General features: G+C 36.8%; 1 protein-coding gene across 8 annotated transcripts in view; it reads left to right on the plus strand.

The window, feature by feature from the left end:
- The window catches only part of LOC146483320 (uncharacterized), a 76,499-nt gene continuing 51,737 nt past the window's right edge, over positions 1-24,762 (plus strand). For 7 of the 8 annotated variants that reach the window (XM_085106056.1, XM_085106060.1, XM_085106062.1 and 4 more), the window contains exons 1-18: positions 1-1,041; positions 3,593-3,799; positions 4,849-4,968; positions 6,252-6,389; positions 7,500-7,562; positions 8,668-8,745; positions 9,115-9,174; positions 10,260-10,352; positions 12,784-12,912; positions 13,486-13,569; positions 14,275-14,334; positions 15,427-15,486; positions 15,924-15,992; positions 16,714-16,785; positions 17,455-17,523; positions 18,267-18,338; positions 18,539-18,604; positions 19,100-24,005. In XM_085106056.1, the coding sequence (XP_084962182.1) occupies positions 343-1,041; positions 3,593-3,799; positions 4,849-4,968; positions 6,252-6,389; positions 7,500-7,562; positions 8,668-8,745; positions 9,115-9,174; positions 10,260-10,352; positions 12,784-12,912; positions 13,486-13,569; positions 14,275-14,334; positions 15,427-15,486; positions 15,924-15,992; positions 16,714-16,785; positions 17,455-17,523; positions 18,267-18,338; positions 18,539-18,604; positions 19,100-24,005 (7,045 nt within the window). In that variant the 5' untranslated portion in view covers positions 1-342. The remainder of the gene's footprint in view (positions 1,042-3,592; positions 3,800-4,848; positions 4,969-6,251; positions 6,390-7,499; positions 7,563-8,667; positions 8,746-9,114; positions 9,175-10,259; positions 10,353-12,783; positions 12,913-13,485; positions 13,570-14,274; positions 14,335-15,426; positions 15,487-15,923; positions 15,993-16,713; positions 16,786-17,454; positions 17,524-18,266; positions 18,339-18,538; positions 18,605-19,099; positions 24,006-24,762) is intronic. The other variant, XM_085106057.1, reaches the window with a different exon arrangement.

Genomic DNA, 24,762 nt, shown 5'->3' on the forward strand with positions numbered 1-24,762 from the left:
TTATGCATGCATTTGAGTGTGAAGATAGTGTGTTGGAGCGATCAACTTCACAATTGCTCATGAAATATTCCTTTTCTTTCTAACTGAAAGGAATTACGGCACAATGGACAATGGTATAGTTCTAAAATTTCAGTGAGCTAATGGAATTCGTTACATGATGGTTGTGTTTGTGAGCGAAGACGGCAAGCACGAATTTTGTAGTGAATGTTTACGCGTTGTCATGAAGCGACTGAACTAAGACCTCAGGAATGCATGGTAATTTCAATGGATGAATGAATCTTAAAAACACAAAGCCGAGACAAATAAAGAAACTCCAAGAGACGAAACGACGGCAAAACCAGGATGAGTAAGAGTCAGTCGTGGAAGAATCTTGCCCCCGAAGGTGAGAAATCGGTTGAACCGAGGCGAGCAAGTTCACAACCGCTACACACACCACAAACCACGGCAAATGTGTCGAGCCTTGCGCCGTCAAAGTCAAGTATGGAAGATATGAGGAGAAGGATTGTTCATCTAAACAAGGAACTGGAACAAGAGAGAATGCACTCGAGGAATCTTAAGAGGGACAAGGGATTGGAGATCAGGCAAGTTCGCGATGAAGAACAGAGGAAAGCTGCTACAATGCTAGCAGATTTGAGGTCGAAGCTTCACAAGGAAAAGATGAATGAGCTTATGTGTCTGCGAGAGCAGTTACACAAGGAAAAAGAAAAGGATATTGTACAGGTGATAAGGCAAAAGGATGAAGCTTTTAGAACTGCTCAACAAGCGTGGGCCAAGGAAAAAGACGATATCAAATCGAAGCTTCGAATGGAGCTTCGGAGCGAGTCCCGCGAAGATACGAAACGGGAATTTGAAAAGGAACGCGGGAGATTAGAGCAAGAGATATCTGATCTTCAGCGGCAGAAACGAGAACTAGAAGATACGCTTAAGCTTGTTCAAGGCGCTGACAAAAGAAAAATTGACGATATTCGTAGAATACACCATGAGCATGAAGCAGAGTTGGAGAAATTTAAGAGGAATTCTTGGCAAGAAAGCAGACAACAGGTGATTATAGCTAAAGAGTACATTCAAATTATCTCTAATGATCGTATTTGCGTGCACCATCGGAATACGATGAAATTATATTGAGTCCCACAAATTGATTGAAAATCACAGTCAGATAGTGCTTGATTTTTAAATTGAATTTGTGTGCGTAATTGTAATTTGTGTATTGCTATGTGTTATTGTATTGTTAGTAAGCTTAAATATCGAAGTCTTCTATATTGTGCGTCTATAAAGAGCACTTGATTGTTTTGTTTGTAACTGTTCCTGATTTCAGATCTATTTATTCCTGTGTGACATGAATATTTCCGTGTCTATTTTACAGTACTTCTTATTATTATTAATCATAAATGTCTTATATTTGATACAATTACATACTGTTGGGTTATCGAAATCGATTCAAAACCCTTTGAAATTGACTACGAGGAATACATGAATCACCTTTAAATGCAAAATATTTCATCAATAATTTTATTTGTTTATGTTTAGTTAGATTTTCGCGGCGAGGTTCAGAGTTTGTGCAAGAATTTGTTCTTTCTTTGTTTTAAGTTGATAGTAATCCGTTAATTTTGTTTTTCCTGGTTATTATCAGATCACAGAAGAAAAAATCGCTTCATCTGTGATCTAGTAAGACATGTAACCCAGATGCTAATAAAGTCATCCCTTGGTAAATTATTAATAAATATATAAATAAATTGTTAAGGCCATCCCCATAAAGTGCTTTATTAATTTGTTGCCTTCTTTTTGGTGAGAGTAGGTCAGTCAGTTGGTTAAAAAAGAAAGTAATAAATAAAATAAATAATTCCAAGCAAGTCCTAAAAATATTATGTCTCCTGTGGATGCCATTTTTCAACTGGCTGCCATCACTTTAAACTGGGTATTTTGATATTTTTTGAGGGTGTCACAGATGCATTCAAAGTATAATTTATTAGAACTTGACAACACTGCAGTAGGCAATAAATAAGAACATTTTTTTTAATAATTAAAAAAATACGGGTCGTTTGGACCAGATTAGTCTCAATTTCCGCCGCTCCCTTGGGTATGTCTTTCCTCCCCGAGGGGTGAGTAGCAGCTGGTAATCGACCCTATTGGGCGATTATGAAACAAAACATTGCATGGTGATGTCCTGAAAATAGTGACATACATTATAAAGTTGAAACTTAAAGTTCTCAAATTTGAATGCCTCTTGTCGATGGATAGTGATGGAAAGCAGCTGTATGTGTGGAATATTATTGAAGAGTTGGGGGTATTAAGAGCCTACTATATGCCGAGTTTTAGGTAGATGTTTGGCTTTTATCATGTAACCAAACTACAGGGGAGGGGAGGGATGGACATAAGTTTCTCAAATGAAATGTCGCAGTCCAAAATGAGGGCAATCCAAAGAATGTAGGATTTTTTTCTCTTTCTTAGGATTGGTGTCAATTTTGGCATGACCTGCCTACTATATTTCATTCAAGAAATTCAGGCCAATTATTTTCCTGGAAATTATTTGATCATACCTCTGATAAAAATCAAAAATCCGTCCAAAATTTGACATATTCAATATTATAATAATCCTTCAGTGAGGAACACTTTTTCTGCATTTGGTTGTTACTGTGATAATGATTACCAGTATTTAATTTTTTTGTAAGTTAACCTGACTGCTGATTAGATGTAAAAAATGTGGTTTTATTATAATTTGTTGGGTGATTGAATGGATGGCTTTTCAGATAAGAAGTTTAATGCACAAGTTTTTGTTGTAGACAGGAAGGTTATATTTAACTACCATATTACAGTTGACACATGCCCTTCAGACTAATAGGTAGACAGCTAGCCTTCTAGATCTAGACAGCTTAATTTTAAGCCTTTCCACTGAAGAGTAAGCAGCTCAAAATCTGAAGTAGCTATTTTTTTAGCTGGCTGCTGCAGGCACTTAATGAGAAGCCTGGACTACTAATTCCATTTCCCTTCAAATTGAATTTTGGTGGACTTCAATGAAATTGAAAGAAATCTGTGAAATTCATATGTACATTGAATGGCCCTAGCCCTTGGAAATGGACATATTTAGCCCAATGTAATTGATTATTGTTTCTAAGCACTGTTTCATTGTTAACTGTTTAACTGGCTTTTAATCTTACTGTCTTATCTGATAGCACTCATAGTTTAGCATTGTTTAATTTACTACTAATAATAGTAATTGAAGGGGTGCATGGAATAAGGCCCTAAGTGACTTTTGATGCAAGGCCAAATTCTCCTTTTGTTTCACAAGCAAATACAATGAAATTTGGAAGGAGAATCTAGCTATTTATCAGAAGTCATTTGTGGCTTTTTTCCAGGCACCCCTTCAATATTATGAAGACATAATGCAGCGCTAAATTTAACAGAAACTGACAAGATGGATTGTAATCCACCAATCACAGTGGTCAAATTGACCATTTCGGTCATTTCACTACTATGAAGAGTAGGTTCTTTTTAATAAATACATTATGCAACAGACTAGAAATCCCTTGTAATAATTGAGAATAACATCAAAATGTATATTAATAAATTATTTAATTATTTTGTAACTTTGTAGATGGCTGAAATACGTCAGTTGCTCAATATAATTGAGCAGCTTGAGAAGAAACTTGGTTATGAAGCAGGACATTCAATGAGACTAAGACTAGAAAAGGACAGTCTGTATGATATGCTGAAAAAATCCAGTACTTATGATGCGTGGGACAGAATGATGTCCTCAACCATGAAGGATGAACAAGGACGGACAACCCCACCAGTAACTCCTGTAAGTGTTAAACTGCTGAATTTCTTGTTGAAATTTCCATCCCCTCCCCCTCCCCCCACAACGGATGGTCATCAAAAATTTCGAGGGGGAGGGGAAAATTGACCGTCTGTGAACATGGCTTTGCCCTGCTGCTTTTAACATCTCTTACATTAATTTTATCCATAAGAGAACATAATCCAAGTTAACTAATCCTTTGCAAGCCCACCTGTTCAAAATCTTAGTTAATGAAATCCCTGGATGCCTACATGTACACTATATTTTGGAAAACACCACCTCTTATATGACGTACCTCTAAATTTTCTCCAAGCCTGATTGGTTAAAATTGATCACATAAAGTGATAGACAGTGTTCCTCCATGGAGAGATGCTATCGGGCAGCAGGTTCCATCCAGCTTGAATATATTTCTTGGTAAAAGTTCTATCCAAAAAACCTTTTGAATGGGGGTGGGGTGGAGAGGGTAAAGATAATTTCTAGACCAACACATTACATTTTTTTTAATGAGATAAATATTATTTTGTTGAATTTAAAAACATTTAATAAATGAAGTAAAAAATGTATTCATGGTATTCTATGTACAGTGTTTATATCCCAGCCACATGTGCATTCATGTGTGAATTTATCATGATATCAACACTGACTTGAATTTTAAGTTACACTTATTATAATATTAATTAATAAAACATCACTTGAGAAACTTGTTTGTTTAACAAAAGGGAAACCACAAGACAGCAATAAAAACGCCTTTTAATGTATTCAAACAAAAACCATGCCAAGGGCTGTAATGACTTAAAATAAAACACAAATAATGTGAGACAGTGCGTGCATGGCTCAGAAGAAATCTTGAAAAATGGTATGATATTGAGATTTATGCACTTAAAATATTACCTTCTCCATTGCAATTTCAAAACACCCTACAAATTATTGTTGACAGTTTGTGAAATTGTGCTGTTTTATAACCAGATGTCCATTGACTGCATGAGATGATTGTGTCAAATGTAAATTTTCTTATGATGTGCTTTAGTGATGTGTAGTTTCTTCATCTTTTCTAGGATTCAAAACCTGGCAGCCAAGAATTGAGGATTCTACAGAGGAAGAATGTGGAGTTGAGTTCTTTGGTTAGGAAGTTGGATGAAAAAAACCAACAGTTAGCAACAAGAAATGCAGAATTGGTATGTTTAAAATACCTGTTTAAAATATGTGTGGTCATGTGTGAAGAACCTGCTATCAATGACATTCCTAAGTGCAACATAAATTTAACTGAGAAAAGAATACAATTATTTTAACAGTCTCTGTTTAAAATGTGTGTGGGCATGATGTTTGTAGGACCTGCTATCAGTGACACAATAATTATTCTTGCCACAGAAATTGAGAGAGCAAAAAATCCAGTTATAGTTCTATAGTCTTTGCAGGGTCCTTCTTATTGTTATTAGCTTTCTGTTTAAACTACATACATGTATGTGTTGTCATGTGTGAACAACCTGCTATCACTGAGTGACATTTCTGCTGACAATGCTCACAAAAAATTAATTTAACTTAAAAAAAATGCAATATTATTATAACAGCTAGTTTAGATCTCTGGGTCTCATGTTTATTTAACTTTTATTGTGAACTGTATGCAGCAGTATTACAGTGTATTGTCAATGTCCTGTGAAGTTTTTAAACAGAACAAGTTAAGTTTGTGACCTTCAAGGAAGTTTTACAGTGTAGTTCAAGGATGGCAAATTATTGTTAACAATATGTAAAGGATGTATTTTTCTGTATTTTGGACTTCTCATTTGGTCATACACAACATCCTTGAATTAAAACAGGAGATCCAGTATACCAAAGAATGATTTTTTTTCTTGACTGAGATTTGTAATTTGCTGCAGTTCACAGAATAGCAGCAAATTGTTGTTTTTATGGTTCACCTACTTTTGACAGTTACCATCACAACACCATGGGGATAAATGAGCATGATTTACTGAGGAAAATCACTCTAGACTGACCTCGCTGTCATTCTTAACTTTCAAATTTTATTTTAAAGCTTTCTTCGGTCGAGTAGCATTAATACAATGTATGTACATGTATTTAAGCATTAAGTTTGTAACCCTATTCCCTCAGGGTTGTTAGTAAATTGCCTGGTGCTGCATTCGGGAGGGATCAGGTTTCCTCTTTAGAGACAGGGGGTTTTTCCTGATGGGCAGCAGGCAAGCAATTGTCGTATGTCGTACGGCTCATTTGAACTTGTCTTATAAAGGGACTGTCTGTAGCCCTTTACCGGCACAGCGGTCAGTACCCTATTTAACAGTGAATTTGTGTGGTTGTGGGATTGTTCAAGGTTGGGAATAGGGAAAACTAAATCCTACTGACTGCTTTCTGTGTTTGAGTTTACAAGGTTAAGGTTTGCCTAATGGTTCAGTTTTATCAGCGAGTTTTACACACTTAGTATTTAGTATTAAAATGTTGTTTGCAGTTGGCTGAGTTGGAGAAGCTTGAAAAGGAAAATAGAGACAAAAGCAGAAAGCTGGAGAGAAAGAATGCAGATTTGACACAAACCAACAAGAGGCTTGAAAGCCGGAATAAAATGTTGCTGGATGAAATTAATGCTTCGGTAAGACACGTTCCCAACTTTAACTTAATAGGCAATTGACTCCTTGAAGCCATAAATTGTTTTAATTTTAGAGTGTTAGGGAAATTAAACTTTGTGGCATAATTTTATTTTTTGTGAATTATGAGTAAAGTTAAGATCAAAGCTGACTGCATGACTGTATAATTATATTTTTTATTATAATATATCTAGCTGTGTCTTTTTAAACTAACTTATTATAATTAAAAGTAGTAATAATCAAAGATTTGGGAGTGTGTTCGATGATATCGATCCCAGGCTCTCTCTCCTTTGCCAAGTTGATGATGATGTCATCCCCCCCCCTCCCTGCAAAATCTGCAGGGGATGCCAGATACTCACCCAAGATCCATTCATTCGTTAATCAACTGTCCCATACAATCTTGACTCCAATCTATATTAGGAGTGAGTTCTTTCTACCTCAAATGCAATAGACCCATTCGGCTAACGCAATGTTGTGCCCAATTCAAATCCTTTGGGCATAAAATATTTTGTTCTAAGTATTTCCATATCATTTAAATGTGAATGCTACATTACAATGCAAATGCAATAAACAAAGAATCTTAACCCTGGGGGATCTGAATTGGGTACAACATTGCGTTAGCCGAATGGGTCTATAACAGGGTTACCATTGATCTATTCTCTATCCAGGCAAGGGGGTAAGGCGGGGGGGATTCCTTGTCATGGTAACCTTGCTAGTACATAATTGATAATCTGAGTTCTAGATTGGTCAAAGTACTAGAGTCCAAACTGTCATGCGATGTAGTTTTTTAACTTTAATACCTGTAACTAAGAAAGTATGGCTTTGGGTGTTCTGAACTCTTAACTTTTTATTATAATAATAATTATTGATGTACGAAACAACAAAAAAAGAAAAAGAAAGCAAGAAGAAAACCAAGAAAGAAGGACAAAACAAGGAATGAAAGAAGGAAGGAAGGAGGGAAGGAAGAAGGAAGATCAAAGGAAGACAACAAAACAAAAGTTCTAGACATTGATAATTGCAGCTGTTGTTGTTGTTTTTTTTTTGTGTGGTGATAAAATATAGCATACAACTGTAGTGACTGTGTATATTTAACCTCTTTCCTTGAAATATTGCAGAAAAAAAATTCCGCAGCAAGGAAGGACAACTCTGTGAGACCAAGAGGGCGTACAGCTAAGGAAGTAAGTATTCATTGAGTGAAGTCTCATAAGACACTTGGTGCCTTTCAAGAGCTAAAAGTATCCTGAGAAATTTAACAGTGCTGTGCTATTGCGCTACTGCCCTCAGCTACTTTGAACTTGAATTATAGCTTTTATTTTTAATGTTTGAGCAAATGCCCTAGCCTGAAGCGTCAGGACTTTTTCAGAAATTTATCTGAAAACAATTTGATGTAGTCAGTTAGTGTTTGTTCACTTTGATGTTACCAAAGCAACCATTTTTTTTATCTTGACAGGTAGTTTTTTTCAGAAAAATAGAAAATCCCTTTGTGAAGAAAAATTTCTTTTCTTGCAGTAACTTTTATGTTCTTACACTGTACAGTAGCTCATATTAGTGTTACTTTTACTCATGGTTTTGATTACTTTTTGTCCAATTTCGGCACTATCCTTAAGTTCTGGCGAAATCCAGAAATCCAAGATGGCCGCCATTTGGCAGTCATGACATAATTACCATGTCACGTACATGTACTGTAATGTGACATTGTCAGTTCGGGTTGTGGACCTCAAAGGAGACATAATTGGATGTACTATTTATCCTCCAAGTGTCACTGTCATAGCTACAGTGTAGTCTTGCGCAGTTACGGAGTGGCGGGGGCAAGTCAGCTTCCCCTAACCCAACCCCCCCCCCTCCCCCCAATCCCAGAAAACAACAAATGTCTGGTCTAGGTGGGGTTAAATTTGTGGGCAGAAGGTTTAGTTGTTTACTGTCCAAAACAAAAACTATGATAAGGTGTTGAGGACTGCCAGTAGAATCTTATCACTTAAATGTTGGTGGTGGTCTTTGCAGCTGTTCTGTAGTCTGGTTCTTACGGCAGGTTTCTTTAACAGGTCACAGGTCACATCTACAGGTCATTGTGATACATGTAATTGTACATAGACAAACTAAGCAGGGTCTCCTAGCCCTAGCCTAACCCCGTACTAAAAAGCTAATGCCAGTAAGATTGTGACCTGTACTTGTGACCTGTTCTTGTAGTCCTCACTGGTTCCAATATCAAATGAACTAACTAACTAGGCAGTAAGTATTAAAGGAAACATTTGACCAAAAAATTTGCACCATTCCTTGCTACAGCAGGATGAACTGGGTAACTTAAGAGCACAGTTGAGAGAGCAGACAAGGACTATTGCAGACCTGAAGCAAAGCTTGATGGTAAGTGATCTCAAGGAGGTAAAAGTGGTTATTTTAATACCACTTCCATAGATGATTCTGGTACTGTTTAGGTTTCTGCTAAAAATTCATCACTAGCAGTCATTTTTAATCCCCCTCCCCATCCCCCAACACACTTGGGGCTTCATTCAGATACAGGTTATTCAGAAGTCCAAATCTTAATGCGCTAGAACTATCATTTTGTTGTTCCTTTTGTTAGCTTTTAATTATTTTGTGGAGTCCAGAATTAAAGTGCAATCTTATGGCAGTCATACAGTGCTATTAAATTGCTTTTATCTAGAGAAACCTGCTTGGTTGAAGATTACTGCTTTTAATGAAAACCTTTCAAATAACTATCAATTGTTCTAATAGGATAAGGACAGGAGAATTGAACTGTTGAGGGGCAGGAAGAAAAAGAGCAAACGGCAACCAGTAAGTCAACGTGCACTGTTGTCAACTTGTCTGGTGTGTATGTTGTAGGTTAAAATGAATCCCAGGTTAAAATGATTTCAACCTAGTTTGATTTGTATGTTTCCTTTGTTTTAGATGTAAATTACCCAACCTTAACAAAGGAAAATACAAATCAACCTAGGTTGAAATCATTTTAACCTGGATTCATTTTAACCTGCAACATGTATGCATACATTGTACAGTGCTGTTATTAATATATCTCTATCAGTAAGAAGATGCACACAACTTTGTATGGCTTTTGTGAACGTTATTTTTAATTTTGAAAGAAGCGTAGAACACATCATAATGTACATTCATTTGGTACACTGTTTGGGGTGACAGCCAAGCAATTATATGAAAGATTTAAGTCGAAAAAGCTTTTTAAGCCTTTGGGTTAATGTTAATCTTGACTAATGTTTGTTCAATGAAGTAGTATGGTACATATATGTTTCCATTTCTTTGTTCCATTCCTAAGATTATTTTATGTAAATGAGGAAGTGTCTGTATAGACCTCAGCTTGTACCAAAAAGTCATGCGACCCATGCCCCGTAAAACAGTGATTTGGAATTAATCAGGAGAGAGAGCACAAGAAAATTTTGTAGTCTAGCAGCAGTTGGAGATAATTTCAACAAATTGTAACAATTTTTATGGCAGTCGTCTTGGAGGGTATGACTTAAATTCCCTCCAACATGGTACAGCACTATTATATACTTTTCCTTGACATTTCCTTGATGTTTATTTGCAAAGGCTCAACCTTCAAAAAGACGTTGTTTTAGAGATTTACAAAGTTTCATTCATTTCTGCTCACATCGTCAGATATAAATTAAAATAATCACCATTAATTTGCCCAAACCAATGTAAGTTTTCAAAATAATAGTCCCATTATTTAACTAAAACGTTACCCGTTATTGGTTTTCTAATGTCAAATATTCATAACTTTTAACTTTCATAACTTTTAAGAGTGGTCACAGGACCTCTTATGCAAGAAGCCAGACAGACATCAATGTGGTTAATAAACAGTCTTTTATTTTATTTTTATAAATTCTCATCTGTGTGGATTTTTTTAGCCCTCCCCCACTTCATTGTCAGCTGATTTTCCATCAATGGAAGATGATGATGTGTTATCAGTTCATTCTGATTTCAGTGAAGCTTCAGAAATGGTTAGTAAAAAGATGTGAGAAAAATATTCATTTAACTACATGTACATGTAATTTTAATTAATAAATATATACACACCAAGTACGCTTTTTGTAATTTACACCCTTACACTAAAGCTGTTAAAATTGTGTTTATACGCAAAATTAATATTATTATATATTGGTAGTTAACGTTTTCTCTGAATTCTAACAGACGTAAGTGAAAGGTGATTGACACTGGCTACCATGTTGCTTAATTGCTGTTTAAATACCTCCTCAAAATTAAAATATCATAGTACTGGCTAACACTGATCTGTGAATCAGTTTGGAAACAGGTTTTCTCAAACTCATTAATAATTCATCAAGAGAAAACAAAGAAAATCACTACCGTGACCGAGGTTTGGATATGTGATCCTAATTACCATAAAATTTTGCCAACTTTAGCCTTGAATTTCTTTAAGAATTATTACTTATTTGAGAAGCAATATCAAACACTCGAAAGTGTGTTTCATAAGATATCCAAACACTTCGAAGTCGTTTAAAAAAAACTCGGCTGCGCCTCGTTTTTTCAACCTACTTCTCAGTTTTTGGATATCTGATGAAACACTCTTTCTCGTGTTTGATATATTACGTCAAAAATGTCTTCTTCCTTGTTAAGTTCTTTTTTCAAAATGTTTTTTTTTTATCTAACAGAATAATATTATAAGTGGCTTTAGTAAGCTTAAGACTCCATCTGAACATTTCAAGGATACTAGCTCTGTAATGCTTGAGTGAAAAATTGAGTAGATCGGTAATGAGTGGAGTTTGTAAATGAAATCATTAAGTATGACATTCAAACAACAGGTAATGAGCTGTACTGTCATATATATGGTGCATTTCTTCAGCTTTATTTCAGAATGATTTTTGCATTGTATTTCAGTTTTTAAATTTGGCAATCGTGGTATTAAAATGGGTATTAAAAGGTGTTGGTAAATGTAAAATGTAAACATTGACATTCCATATGCCTAATGGTCTGTAGCATGACAACAGAAAGTTAAGCTCATTTACATAAAAACAGCTTGGTTGTAACTTTGAAAGTTTAGGAGTCTCCCTGAGGTAATGTGCTGTCTATAATTAGTACTGTTACATGTATTAATATCTGCTTAAACTTAATCTATTGCAACACTTTAATGTTGCTAAATAGTTTTAATTTGTCCCTAACTCATCACTCATCTAGGAAATTTGGGACAGTTTATTTTCATAAGCAAACTCACCATTCCTTAGTCTCCAGCCTTGCTTCAGAACTAATTATAGTTTCACAAATGAAGTTTATACTTAGTGATAAACATTTGACTTGTTATAAGCTTAATTTGTAGTTTATATTTAAAAAGGATTGGTTTGACAAAACTGAAATCAAGCTACCTCTTTTAAATACTGATGGTGTGGTTGAACTTGTAGAAATATGGCTTGACTTGTGTTGTAACTTCAGTCAGTGTGTCTCTATTGCTGTGTGAACATCAATGCATTGTTTGATATGTAACTTAAGACCCCTGCTGTACATGGGATTCTGTTTTGTATTAATTTTGAAAGGATATCTGACCATGTACATTATTCAAAACAACCTTCATAACAACAAGATCATAAACGAATTCATTTAGTTGAAGCATAAATATTACCATCGATAAGAATCATGCAGAGTGACTTTCTTACTGTTTGTCATAATTGTTTGCAAACATCAACCTTTAATAAATTTTCTGCACAGTGTTGCAAAATGAATCATTTGTCCTACAATATAGAGCCAAGCCAAAAGTGGCTGATATAATTTAATATTCTTCTATTTGTATTCCAGTTAGCCATACTAACCTTGTTTTTGAGGTCAAAAATCAAAAGAATATTTTACAGGGTACTATGAACGATCAACACTAGTACATCTAGGGCTAACTTGAATTCAAACAAAGAATATTTTAAACTTTCAGCCACTTTTGCATAAGGACTATGAGCAACAACGATGTGATAAAGACCTAGGTCATAAATAAATTATGATTAAAATTAATCAGGAAGAATCTGCAGACTTTCTTGCACATAAATGAATGTGATAGGAATGTATAAAGCTTGCAGCTATTTGCAACTGACTTAAAAAGCTGGATTGAGCAAATTCGTTTTCTTTTCTAAAACTGTTTATTTACATACACTGTACCATAACAGTGAGTGCAACATGGTGTTGGTGACTATAAGCTAATTAAGTAACAAGGAATATTTGATGAGGTGATGAAATGGAATTGGATTGATTTCTTGATCACTGAGAACCCTTAAGTTGATAATTTAAAAGTTACTCCTTTGACCTTCATGGAGAATAACCAACGTTTGTTGACTTTTTATGGGTATAGATGTGACTTCAAGGAAAACCTTGTAAAATTCTATGTGTCATCTTCTGGAATTATTTCAAAATATTATTTTTTTGTTTTATTTTCTGAAGTCGTCCAGTGAGGATGTAGACAGCAAAAGAATCAAGAAGCTTGCCAAAGAGTTGTTAGCCTTGGAGCGAGCCTACGCACTTCTACAAGCCCATGTTGGTAGTGCCGTGGATGCTGAGAGAGATGAAATGGTACTGTAGTTCCACTAAAGTTCAGATTAATCAATATTGTTTGACTTTCATTTATGGACACTTAATAATAATATACTTTAAAATAAGGATTGCTGCTGTAGGTAAATATTTTAGTTCTAACTGGGGATTGAGAAAATAGAAATGTTGTTAAATGGTTCATTTAATATCGTGTAAACATGACGTATGAAATCAGTCAGAAAATATTTCTTTAAATATAGGATGATATGATGGCAACATAGTGTGATATAATTGTCGTTATTTGAAATTTAAGATGAACAAGACGACTTTTAGTTTGAATTGACTCATTTGTTAAAGTGGCACCTTCAGTTATGTTAAAGTTGTCAAGTTTACCTCCAGTAGATAGGTAAAATTAACACGTTAATCCCTAGCCTGCAAGTGCAAGCAAGCTCTCCAATCTGTGGTAAAATATATGTCTTGCATTAAAGACCACAATTGGAGGGCTTGCTCACATGCTAGTTTATAATCCCCTGTAAATTCCCTTGCATAATATTGGGTGGCTTGCCTTTGAAGCTCTGATTTTTAGGAAGTGGGGATTCTATTTTCTTTCTGCAGGAGAAACAACAGCTTCAGTCCGACTTACTTGAGAGCCAAACTCGAATTCATGAGCTTGAACGAATGATGGACAGCAGCAGGCAGGTAAAGTATTGTCAATATTATTGCTTTTATCTCCCGCAGCCAGGTTAGCGGGTTAGGTTAGTAAGGGCCAGTTTTACATGTAATAATACTAGCTCGAATTTCTTTGACTGCAACCCAATTCAGCTGAGTTTGCTACCTACTTGCTCTTAAACTGATAACTGCGACTACCACCACCACCACCACCAACCAAGTCCTATTAGAAGAGAGAGGACCATGAGAATGAGGTTATTGAAAAGAAAAAAAAACTTCACGAGCAAACCCTTGTTGTCTAGAAATGCTTGAGTTATCGATACATCACTCTGTTGTCTTTATGGTAATTATTACTAAGGGAACTGGTCCTAACAAGTTTGTTTGAAGAGGTCCCACCTTGTCTGGCGTAGGGGGTGTTATCAAAGACACCACCTGTCTCATAAACAGTACCAACAAATATTTTATTGGAAATTTTTTGTTGAAACAGAATTATTCAGCTGGCAAGAGTCAGCATTCCTAGATAAACAAGAATATTGGCACCAAGAATATAGGTAATAAATGCACCATCTTTTGTGGTTGGGGAAGGGGGGCAGGCAGAGGCCACCACCTATTTTATGGTTTAAAATTTAAAGTAGGCCCATTCGAGTATAGTAGTCTTGACCACTTTCCTACGTTACTGGATTCTCAGTCTTTCATTCACTGGATAACAAGCATCAAATGTAATTATGCTCACAGAGTACTGGCTCAGAGGAAATGTCTCAGCTTCAGGCAGACAATAAGGATTTATATCAAAAGGTAATCTAATTAACAATCAAGGGGCCTGATTTTTTTTTCCACAAAGCTGAAAGTCAACAAGATGCAGTCAAGATGGCCACTGCTGAATTAATAAAGCTACAACGATAATATGAAATAATAATGCAAATACACTTTCATATACACTTGAAGGGTAAAAAATGTGAAAAACAATGAGATTGGAAGTTGGAAACTGACTACTTTTATTATTAATTACAGGGTGTATTAGCAAAAGCAACATTTGTTTTAGTAATCATGTTGATGTACAGCTGTACATATTTGTGTGAATCAGAAAAGTGTGAAATTTCATGCTTATTGAAGCCAGTCACGTGTGAGATGAATACTGATCACAAACCATATTATCTCTGTGGCTTACTTGCCATTTGATTGACTGTGGCACAATTAACATGTACGCATATAAATTATGTCAAAATTATTTGCACAGTAAATAGAGACTCAGGATAACTCAGATAGATAGATAATTAGATAGTTTATTAAAAACTGCATCGCAGCCAAAGGCTGAATTGCGCAATTATTTACAAATGCTTTATAATACTTAAAAACATTTCAAATGAATCCTTGATAATAAGTCAAAAAACTGATCACAGTATTCAAAATTCTATATAAAGTATTTATATTAAAATATGTTAACTTATAAAGTATGTATACATCTGGGATAAAACTACAGCCTGGACTGTCTTGACATCGCATATATAAAAGTGTTTCTTGTTCTGTTTTTACAAAGCTTCGGCATATTAAAATGGCGCTGTTGTCTTAGGTTATAGCGTGAGTTGTCATAATCTGGTGGAAGGAGCGCTTTCAATTTATGGTTTGGATCTCTGAGTATGCCTGTGCCACCTGCCGGAAAAATACATCAGTCCCAGACTTAAAACTTATCACCACATTCTTTTCACATATACCGCTCATTGACATTCAAATCCTAGCAGTGTACATACAGGATGTTAGTTTTGACTTCTGTGGGGAGAACTTGGATTTTCTTTTTCCTAGTATACCTTTGTCATTCACTGAATAATACATGTACATCAATCAAAAGTAATCAAGCTATCATAATTTTGTGCACTCTACTGTTCATAGCTTGTGGCAGCGGAGAATGACAGAGATAAAGCACAAGCTGAACTGTCCAAGTACTCTGAGGTAATGAAAATTCACCTTAAATGTTCTGTGTCTAAGCAAGAGCTTGATCTGACATTGTGAAGTTTGCAGTCAGGAAATGTGGAGGTGTAATTGTTAGGGAAGAGGTTAAGGGTGGATAAATATGAACAGATGAATACAACCATGAGATATGAGGTATACATGTACGTAGTTGCTCTTTGAACAACTTGGTAAAGGAAGCCGTCACAAATCTTTGTGTCAAAATTAAAGGTTGCATTATTTGCTGACTGAGTGTTAATTGTACAAGAGTCTTCTGAAATCGTGTGATCACTGCACGTGGATAAAATATCAATGAATAAACACATTTCATCCATAAGATATGAGGTAGTTGTTCGTTCATCAGCTTACATTTATACTATTAATTGAAAATTCTCACAAATATCTGTTTCAAAACCTTGCATTTGTTTTCTTGTTTAAAGGACATGAGGGAGCTGAAGGACCAAAGGGATCTGCTGGAATTTGAACTGGAAGAAATGTCGCAGTTATCGGTAAGTTGAGCCAGTTTGTTTAATCATCCATTTTATTCCCAATTAAGATGTGCATTAAAACATTGTGATACGGAGATCACAGTGATGTTGGCCCACATCTTAGAGGTTCACAAAGATTATCATCAACATATCAGATCTCACTGAGGGTTGATGCACAAGGAGATATTGAACGCCGTTGCTGTCATCAATGTACTGGGTTACCCAACGAGAACGTTAAAGTAAAATAGTTAAAATTTAGTTTACTGCATTCTCACATCATTTTATGTCCTTTGAAAGAAAAATTTGTAACACAGTTTGATCTGTTCGGATTCTTTAGCTGAAACTTTAAACTGACGAAAATTTAAAGAAGAAATCTTATTTCCCGAATTTACGAGCTGCTGTCTGCTTTCCGAAAGTGCTAGCTGGCCTTTTTTTGCACTTGTTACGACCTTTTTGCCCCTCCGACAACAAAAGGAATGAGTTTTTCAGCGTTGTGAAAGTTTGAGGTGACCTTTCGCTAAAGAAAACTCCAGTTTTTCTTCACAGGTGAATCCGAATTTCTGAGGTGGGTAATGGCCCGAGCGAACCGTTGGCTGCTCCTGACTGAAATGAACATACACCTTGTGGTGCAGCACTTCAGCAATACTGGCAATACTGATTATAACAGTTATGTAATGGTTTCTCAACGTATGTTGTGTTTTTTCCAATTACGTTATTAGACAAGCCATAATTTTATTTCTAGACTGCAGGATCCGAGGACTGGGATTCCAGACGATCTAGAAATGGCCTGGAAGCATCTCCAACTCCAAGAAAGGTAGTCAGTCTCTTTGCATATATGCAACTAACAACCTCATTGCTAAGTGAAATTTGGGTCCTAAGACATCTTGGAGCTTCCAACTTTCCACTATTGGAAGATGGAAAGTGCTTCCATGGTTTGCAAATCCTGCTAATCCAGCAATCGGCCCCCATGCCAAGGGAAACAGGCATCCATTACAATGATGAAACAGTGGAAAGAGGGAAGGGATGAGGCTCGCAGTGCACCCAAAATCTGAAAGAAATGCGAAAACACACTTGACTCCAAGAGCATGTGGAATCCTGGCACATGCGGGCATATATAATTAATACCGCTGTTGACTGGGTAACAGTTGTGCTCATTGCCGTTACATGTAACTCCACTAGATTACATGTATTTCTTGAGCACCACCAGCAGCATCCAGGTCAAGTTCTTTGAGACGATTCAGGATGGACTGGTACGGACCAACAGAAGAAGCCCGACAGGAAAACAACCTGACCTTTCAGATGATCAGTAAACTACATAGTAATCTTATTCTACTGTCTCACATCTTGCATCACATAAAGAGTTCACTAATCACTTTGTACTCATGTACACTCATGCATACGCATCCTTTACTGCACCAGCCCTTACATTCACATACACTGTATTGTCTTAAGTTGCAACTAAACTTTACATTTTTTAATTTAGGAGAATGACACTGCTAATCTTTCTTTGGAAGAAATAAAATCCTGTCTTGAAGAACTGGAGACAGAAAAGGTGCTGTAACCATAGTTATAATGAACATAACCAGTTTGGTACGAAGATCAAATTTTTGAAAGGATGGTAAAATGATCCTAAAAATCATTGAAGAGTCTTGGTTAGTATAGTTTTTAAAAGCTGCAAAGTATATTTCAGTTGCAATGTTTATTGTCAGCTATACAATTTACTATTACTCTTTTGTGCACTGTACTCCTTGGCCAATTGTTCTCATCTACAAAAGGTAAAACATACATTTACTGACTAAAAGTTGAACGTATTGTTTATTGTTGCCGTGCAATGTGTCAAAGGTGTGTTGATATGGTTTGCAGAGCTCTGTGATTATTTCAGTCACTACTTGAGATGGTTCTCGAATCAATTGAAAACAAAATCCAAACTAATATTGACTGAGTTTTATGTTTACTAGTTGTTTTGCGAGCCATGACGCTAGATAAAGGTTTTTCCTTCAAGTTTGACTAGTTCGGATTACTTTGAATTGCTTATCATTAAAAATAGCCATAACGTGGTAAAAATGTTTGTGGATAGTCCAAAATGCTATCAATGGTGTAATAAAAACGGAATAGATCCATAAATGACTTGCTGGTTTTATATTTTACTATTGTAAGTTCCATTGGTACAAGGATTTGAGGTGTGGCATGTCAGCAAATTGATAGAAAGCAATTAACTTGTTAAATGTAGTAATGTTGTATCATGATTATATCATTGACCCAGTAAACGGATAGTTTTCTTTATTCTTTTCTTAGGAAAATGTGTTGTCTCCATTGCAACAAAGTGCTCTTAAACAGGCCAGAGATATGTTGGAATCCATGTCTGAGGTAGAACAAAATGCAATTTTCCCGAAGTACATGTCGCTAACATTTTGTCTTCTAAATGTTGAAAGGATACTATTATTTGCTGTGTTGCCAAATACACATGCAACAGTGTACACGTGGTTTAAGATTGAAGTAATTTGTATTATGGTCAATTAAGGAATGAAAGTTCTGTTTGTTCGTTTGTTTCTCCTCGTGCCAAACAGAAAATCCACCACATGGAAATCACGGAATCTGCCTTGAGGGACAAAGTTCGAGACCTGGATGTAGGCGTGAGTGAATCATAGCTTTTTTTCTTAGCATGAACGCAAAGCCATAATAGTGATCAGCGTCTCATTTCGCCCAAAAATATCATAAAAAGCTTGCACGTTTAACGAACTATCAAAGGCAAGTTCTTGAACTATTACTTATTCTTCCCAAAAATACTGAGAGAAATGTACATACAATCGATAGAAGCCTTAACGTTCAAAGTATCATGCAATAAGTGCTTTGCCAACCTTAGTATAATCTTTGTGATGTACTTTTTCCGTTCCTCAGTCAGTAGACGTCCAGTGGTCAAAATTCTAAGGTGCAACATGCAAATTAAAGGTTTTTTTGTTAAGTTTCTTTGTTGCTGTTTGTTTCCTGTTTTTTCTCGTGATGCACAATCGTACTTTATGTTCTACTACTATACAATTGCTTATATAGAAGAAACAGTGACCAGCGAAATTTGGCAAAATGACAATTTAACATTGCCATTTTTATTGTGTATTTTCTTTCTTATTCAGTACAACAGTGAATCCTTGAAGTCTGAGCTTGTTGAGTCAAGAAGCCTTTCAGTGTACACATGTGACCAAGAAACTCTCACAGATTTGCAGTTGGTTGAGCTTGATGAGTTAGAAAGCTTCTACAGGCTGAAGCAGTTTGACCCACTAGAACACTCGAGGCGAGCGGATCTGGACATCCCCACAGCAGACACTTGCTGTATGACTGACTTGGTTTGGGAGGATTTGGTCAACATGGAAAGTATTTACAGGAAGTACCTGAGTGGGTCGCCTGAAGGCTTCGGGTCAAATGATCTTGAAAGGGAAGATAAAGAATGCATGACTGATCTTGCTTGGCAAGAGTTAGCAGACTTGGAGGAAAGTTATAGAAACTATCTAGAAGATATGTCGCAGATGGATATCGTAGATGGTAAAGGTACAGGTAAAGGTGAGACAGAAACAGTAAATAATGAAACAATGACAGTCCCTGATCTTGAAGAGCTTGAGGTATTAGAAAGTAGCCATCAAAGATATCTTGAAGAAAAGATGTCTGTGAAATCAAGGGATGATACAGAGACAATGAGGGATATAATTTGGGAAGAACTTATTGAAAGAACAAACGACGAGATTTATTTGACTTTAAGTGAAGAGTTGAACAACAAATTGAAGGAAAGGGAAGGTGAGACGATTGAAGTAGGCATTATGACTGACCTTGCTTTGTCAGAACTTAGTGAAATGGAAAATAAATACTTAGAATATATAGCCATGGAGTCAAAGGTAAATGTACAAAAAGAAGAACCTGTTGAAGCCTTACCTGAAATTGTGCTGGACACATTCCCTGAAGATGTTACAAATAAAAAAGATAAATATGCGATGACAGAGCTGAAATGGGATGACATTGTCAACTTAGAAGACAGGTGCCTTGGCTATGAACGTGATATAAAAGAACTTGAAGAGAGAGTTGCTGTCTTTGACATCGAAAGAGATGAAAGGGGTACTTGTACTGACATGTCTTTTACAGATTTGACATGGAATGATATTATCAACTTGCAAGACAAGTGCTGTGGTTATGAATGTATTATAGACGAACTAGAAAAGAAACTTGCTCAGTTTGAAATTGAAAAAACTGAGAAGGACAGTAGCACTGAACTGTCCCTGCAGGATCTTGCTGACGCCAGATTCGGGGTCGAGATGAAGGATGCTGAGACCATGACAGTTGCAACAGGAGACGTGATGGAAAATGAAGGCTTGCCACAGATTGTGATGGAGACGTTTCCAGGCGAACGGGAGACAAAAGATGAATGTGACATGACGGAGGGAGTTTGGGATGAAGTTGTGGATCTTAAAAACACCTATCAAGATTACAGGCAGAATTTGGAGGAGATGAAGCAAAAGCTCGCACAGTTTGAAGTCGAGAAAGATGACAAAGAGAGCATTACTGACATAGCCATGCAGGACCTTGCGGACTTGGAAAGCATGTATAGGGAGCATTTGCGGGATGCAGATTCAGACTCAAACTCCCTGCTAAGTCACACTGAGAAGGAGTCCAGAGAGTGCATGACTGAACTTACGTCACTCGAAATCACAGAGCTGGAGGATTTTTACATCGAGAATGCAGCACGTCAGATAGCATCTTCACCTATAGTAGAAAAATGGGAGCAAGAGAGTATGACGGATATCACCTTGGATGAAATGCATTACCTGGAGGAAACCGAAGAGCTTTATAGACAGAAAGGCGGCAGTGCTTGTGAAAAAGACGAGAAGTGCACAGAAACGGATCTTACAATTCAATACGTGGACTACATGCAAGAGATGTCCAGTCAGGCTGAGTTCCTTCTGGCTGTGGAGAAGCTTGACATGGCCACGATCACAGAATTAACCATCACTGACCTTGCACTATTGGAAGATGCTCAGGAACGCCACCTGAGCTTTTCTGCTCAGGAACTGAATACCCTTGACAAAGACGACAAGGGTGTAGCTACAGAGTTGACTTCTGAGGACCTGAAATACTGGGAAGACGTGGAAGCAGCACACGAGGAATGTTTACTCGACAGGGATGAAAACGAAGCCAAAGCTGGACTGGACAGTTGGGAAAAGCAAGATGCAGAAATCATGACTACTTTCACCATGATGGATTTGCAGTATTTTGAGGAGGTGGATGCCGCACACGAAGAGTGTTTACGCGACAGGGAAGAAGAAGGAAAGACTGATGTAGAAATGCTAAATGTTGAGATAATGACAGATTTGACCGTTTCTGATCTTCAATACTTGGAAGATGTGGAATTGGCTCATGAAGAGTGTCTTATTGATAAACAAGAAGAATTTGTATCAAGACAAATTGCTGTGGAAAAGGAAAGTGTGGAAATTATGACGGATATGAGTGTGTCTGATCTTCAGTACTTGGAAGATGTTGAAGCGGCTCATGAAGAGTGTCTTGTTGATAAACAAGAAGAGTTTGAGGCGAGACAAATTGTAGTGGAAAAGGAAAGTGTAGGAATCATGACGGATTTGTCTGGTGTGGATCTCCAGTACTTGGAAGAAATTGAAGCAGTACACGAAGAGTGTCTTCTTGATAAACAAGAGGAACTAGAAGCAAAAGATGTTGAAGGGAAGATGAACGGTGTAGAAATTATGACTGATTTGACTGTCTTAGATCTTCAGTACCTGGAGGATGTGGAAACCGCTCATGAAGAATGTCTTGCTGAGAAACATGACGAATCAAAAGCGAGCCAGGTTGTAGTGGAGACGGAAAGTGTTGAAATTATGACAGATTTGACTGTGTCAGACCTACAGTACTTGGAAGATAAACAAGAAGAGTTAGAAAGCAGAAATGTGGAGAAGCAGAATGCAGAAATAATGACAGATTTGACTGTTTTAGACTTGCAGTACTGGGAAGAAATTGAAGCAGTACACGAAGAGTGTCTTGTCGATAAACACGAGGAGCTAGAAGCAAAAGAGATTACAACAGAGAAGGAAAGTGTAGCAATAATGACGGATATGACCATTTCCGATCTCCAGTACTTGGAGGATGTTGAAGAAGCTCATGAAGAATGCCTTGCTGATAAACAAGAAGAGTCAGAAATGGGAAAATTTGAAGTGGAGAAAGAGAGTGTAGAAATTATGACGGATTTAACTATTTCCGATCTCCAGTACTTGGAAGATGTCGAAACCGCTCACAAGGAATGTTTACTTGACAAGGCAGATGGCGAAAAAGCTAAGGTACATGACACTGAAAAGCAGAGTGTTGGTACAATGACAGACATGACTAACCGTGACCTGAAAAGTTTGGAATCGGCTTCTGATAAAGAAAAAAGCAAAGCACCAAAATTCTGGAGAAGAAGCTCGAGATCGTCATCTGTAAGTGATCATCAACATAATAAGAACACTATGACTGAAATGACCGGCGACATCCTTCAGTATTTTGAAGACATTGAAGTTCTCTACAAGGAAACTGTAATGGAGTTGGGCGAGTTTAAGAGTTTGCACTCTGTCGGTAAAGAGGAGAAAGATGTAATGACAGAGTTGACCTCTGAAGATTTAAAGCATTTGGAAGAAGAGAGTCGGAAGGGTACGTTTGATGATAAAGAAATAATGACTGAACTAGCACATGATGATTTGGAATATTTGCTGGAGGTTGAAAGCTTGTACAAAGAGAGTGAGCTTCAACAAGAATCAAGGGGTATAGATGTTAACAGTGATGCAGGGACAATGACAGAGCTTACATTATCTTACATGGAGCACATAGAGGAAGAATTGGACCGATTGAAACGTGAACATTCACACGAAACAGATTCATCTTGGGTTGCCATTCAACCGAATAAGGAAGATAAAGACGTAATGACTGAGATGACTGAATCTGAGCTGCAGTACTTGGAAGAGGTTGAAATTCTCTACAAGGAAAACATTGAGAAGCCAAAGGAAGTTGTTAGTAGGGATAATGCAGAGGTTATGACTGATCTTACAACCGCTGATCTAGAGTACTTTGAGGAAGCTGAGAATCTTTTGAAACAGATCAGTGGTGATGGCGGTGATATAGCAGCGATGTTGGCACCCAAAGACGACAAGGAGGTGATAACAGACCTCTTAAGCTCCGATATTGATAACCTTCTTGTACTGGGAGATGTGTATGGTGATGGTAACAGAGAGGCTCCTCTTGAAGTTGAGAAAGATGAGAAGGGCACAGAAACGGAGCTGACAGTTGCAGACATTAGAGATCTTGAGGATCAGATGGATAGTGCAACTGAGGTGAAAGCAGTGCGTCCATTCCAGGAGTTTGTAAATGAAGATTTTAAGCCTGAAACACTTGTGGACTTACAATCAGAGTTGAATTATCTACCAATTTTCGATGAACCTGAATTCATTTCGGATGAAGAGGATGGAGAGGTCACCAAAGGACAGGAAACCGGGGTCATAACAGAGTTGACAATTGCTGACATTAGAGATCTGGAGGATCAGGTTGACAGTGCAAGAGATGTGAAAGCTACTCCTCCCGTGACTGAAGATTTTCAGATTGAAACACTTGAGGGGTTGCAGTCACAGTTGGAATATCTTCCAGTTTTGGACGAACCTGAGTTCATTTCGGATGAAGAGGAGGACCTCCAGAGGCAAGATACTGGGGTCATGACAGAGATAACAATGTCTGACTTGGAACATCTTGAGGCAGTTGACAAACATTTAGAGGAAATTCAGAAACAAGACAATTCTTCTATGACAGAGTTGACACTACCCGACTTGGAATACCTTGAAGTCATTGGACCAAATCATAGAGACGAAGTCTTGAAGTCCCCCGAGAGAAGTGAAACTGGCATTCAGTGTGAGCTGGAGGATCTTACCTCACTGATGCAAGAGCTAAGCAGGGAAGCGGAAGAACATGGTGAAGATATCCCAGCATGGTTTGTGACGGCCTTAAACATGAGAAAGCCAGGCGGAGGTTTGTGCTCAGTTTTGTGCATCACGCATGTGCATGTGCCTTATTGGCTTCACTCTTCTTGAAGAAGCATCTCCCCGCCCTAGAGGGAAGGCATAGGTGTAAAGAAATAATTACAGTGTGCATGTTTAATAAATACCTGATTGTAAATCAATAAAAGGATGTTTAAAGTTAAGTATGCATGGGAATTAAACAACGACTGTTTAACTTTTGCTGTAAAACAGAGTACCTCTACCACTACTAAGAATTCAAAGTGTTAGGTACACATTAAAGGTCGCCTTAAAATTAAATAGTAGTATTTTAAAAACCATCAGTTAAGTGTAAACCAGGCACAATAATGATGTACAATAAACTTCAATTTTCAAAGAAGGGAAAATTTAAGCAAATTAGGGAAGTATTGGTGTGAATTAGTATATTCAACAGTTTTAATGAAAATGATTCCAGAGGGTGTAATGAAAACAATAACAATGATGACTATAAGTAATAATAACATCACTTAACAACAATAGCACGTGTTGTAACAATAACGTTAACAATAAAGAAAGCTAAACAACAATTAAAACATAATTGGTTTTTGTAAACCCATAAACGAGACCTCCTTGCTTGTGAACGAAGTTATAATTTATACAGCACTAACTGAAAACAACATAACTATAACAAGCTAACTGTAACTAACACGTATGATTAAATTTAACCAAGGTGCATTAAATGTAACCTGATTACTGATAAGAATGGTGAAATGATAACCATTGACTTTTAA

Source organism: Pavona decussata, unplaced genomic scaffold (genome assembly GCF_977016875.1).
Source record: "Pavona decussata unplaced genomic scaffold, jaPavDecu1.1 SCAFFOLD_39, whole genome shotgun sequence".
NCBI lineage: Eukaryota > Metazoa > Cnidaria > Anthozoa > Scleractinia > Agariciidae > Pavona > Pavona decussata.